This window comes from Gymnoscopelus braueri (assembly GCF_963280865.1).
Source record: "Gymnoscopelus braueri genome assembly, chromosome: 7".
Taxonomy (NCBI): domain Eukaryota; kingdom Metazoa; phylum Chordata; class Actinopteri; order Myctophiformes; family Myctophidae; genus Gymnoscopelus; species Gymnoscopelus braueri.
Genome location: NC_137608.1, coordinates 17,923,065 through 17,924,122, shown reverse-complemented (window position 1 = coordinate 17,924,122; position 1,058 = coordinate 17,923,065). Strand labels below are relative to the sequence as shown.

Genomic DNA, 1,058 nt, shown 5'->3' with positions numbered 1-1,058 from the left:
GACTAAATTATCTACTATTAACACATTAAGACCAGGAAAGCATCTGTCGTTTTAGATTTTAACCACTTTAACCATTATTTTATACTTTGGCTATTCAAAAATAGCAGATCTACAAGCTCATAGCGCGGCTTGTAGATCTGCACATTTTTGCAAATCTTTAAAATGTTAACACATTTTGAAATATTTGGCAAATCTTTTTTTTTTGCAAATCTTTTAATTATATATTATTTTAAAGCGAACATTTCTAACTCAAATCTTTGCTTCTGGGGGGTCCCTGGAACTAAATATTTGGAGATGGGGGTCCCCGTGGACAAATACATATCATTTTGGGGGTCCTTGACATGAAAAAGTTTGAGAACCACTGATATTATAGTAAAAAAAAAAAAAAAAAACTGTTATGATTTAAAAGACATGAAGTAGAATCCCCCCAGAAGCAAAGATTTGAGTTAAACATGTTCGCTTTAAAAATATATACATTTTCACGATTTAAAAAAAAATTGCAGATCTGCAAGCTCATAGCGCGGCACTCGGTGCCGCACTATGAGCTTGTAGATCTGCTATTTTTGAATAGCACAAAAGAAATTAAAAAAAAAAATGACACAGATGCGTTCCCGGTCTTCACGGGTTCAAATGTTACCAGAATCATTACCTTTATGACGAAGCCATGGACGGGACAGCAGAGGGCGCCGATGAGCACAGCTACCTGGAGGAGAGACAACATGGTGGATGCTTGATGTTGGGACTCTGGAACGGGTTGTCTGTTTTCACGTCAACGGCAGGGCGTTTATATAGACCTCACAGACCAACCGATTCTGTCCTTATATGGAAGCTTGTTTTGTCTTGTTTTGTTGACACACTTCTCCAATGTCGGAACGGTTGCAGAACCTCCACTGTGTGGTTTAGACAAACTGATGGAACGTCTCCTCCGCTGATATCACAACAGCCTTTTAACCATGACTAAAACTAGATAAAAACTAAGCTACGATGACTAAAACAAAGATTAAACATGTTTTAGACAATTTCGTCAACAAAACTAGACTAACATGTCAGGGAGGGAT

The 1,058-nt window shown here is 37.6% G+C and overlaps 1 protein-coding gene across 1 annotated transcript in view; it reads right to left on the bottom strand.

The window, feature by feature from the left end:
- Window positions 1-773, bottom strand: part of LOC308088796 (low choriolytic enzyme-like) — a 13,373-nt gene extending 12,600 nt beyond the window's left edge. The window contains exon 1 of the mRNA XM_080433378.1: window positions 650-773. Within this exon, the coding sequence (XP_080289504.1) occupies window positions 650-721 (72 nt within the window). The 5' untranslated portion in view covers window positions 722-773. The remainder of the gene's footprint in view (window positions 1-649) is intronic.
- Between the last annotated feature and the right edge of the window lie 285 nt (window positions 774-1,058).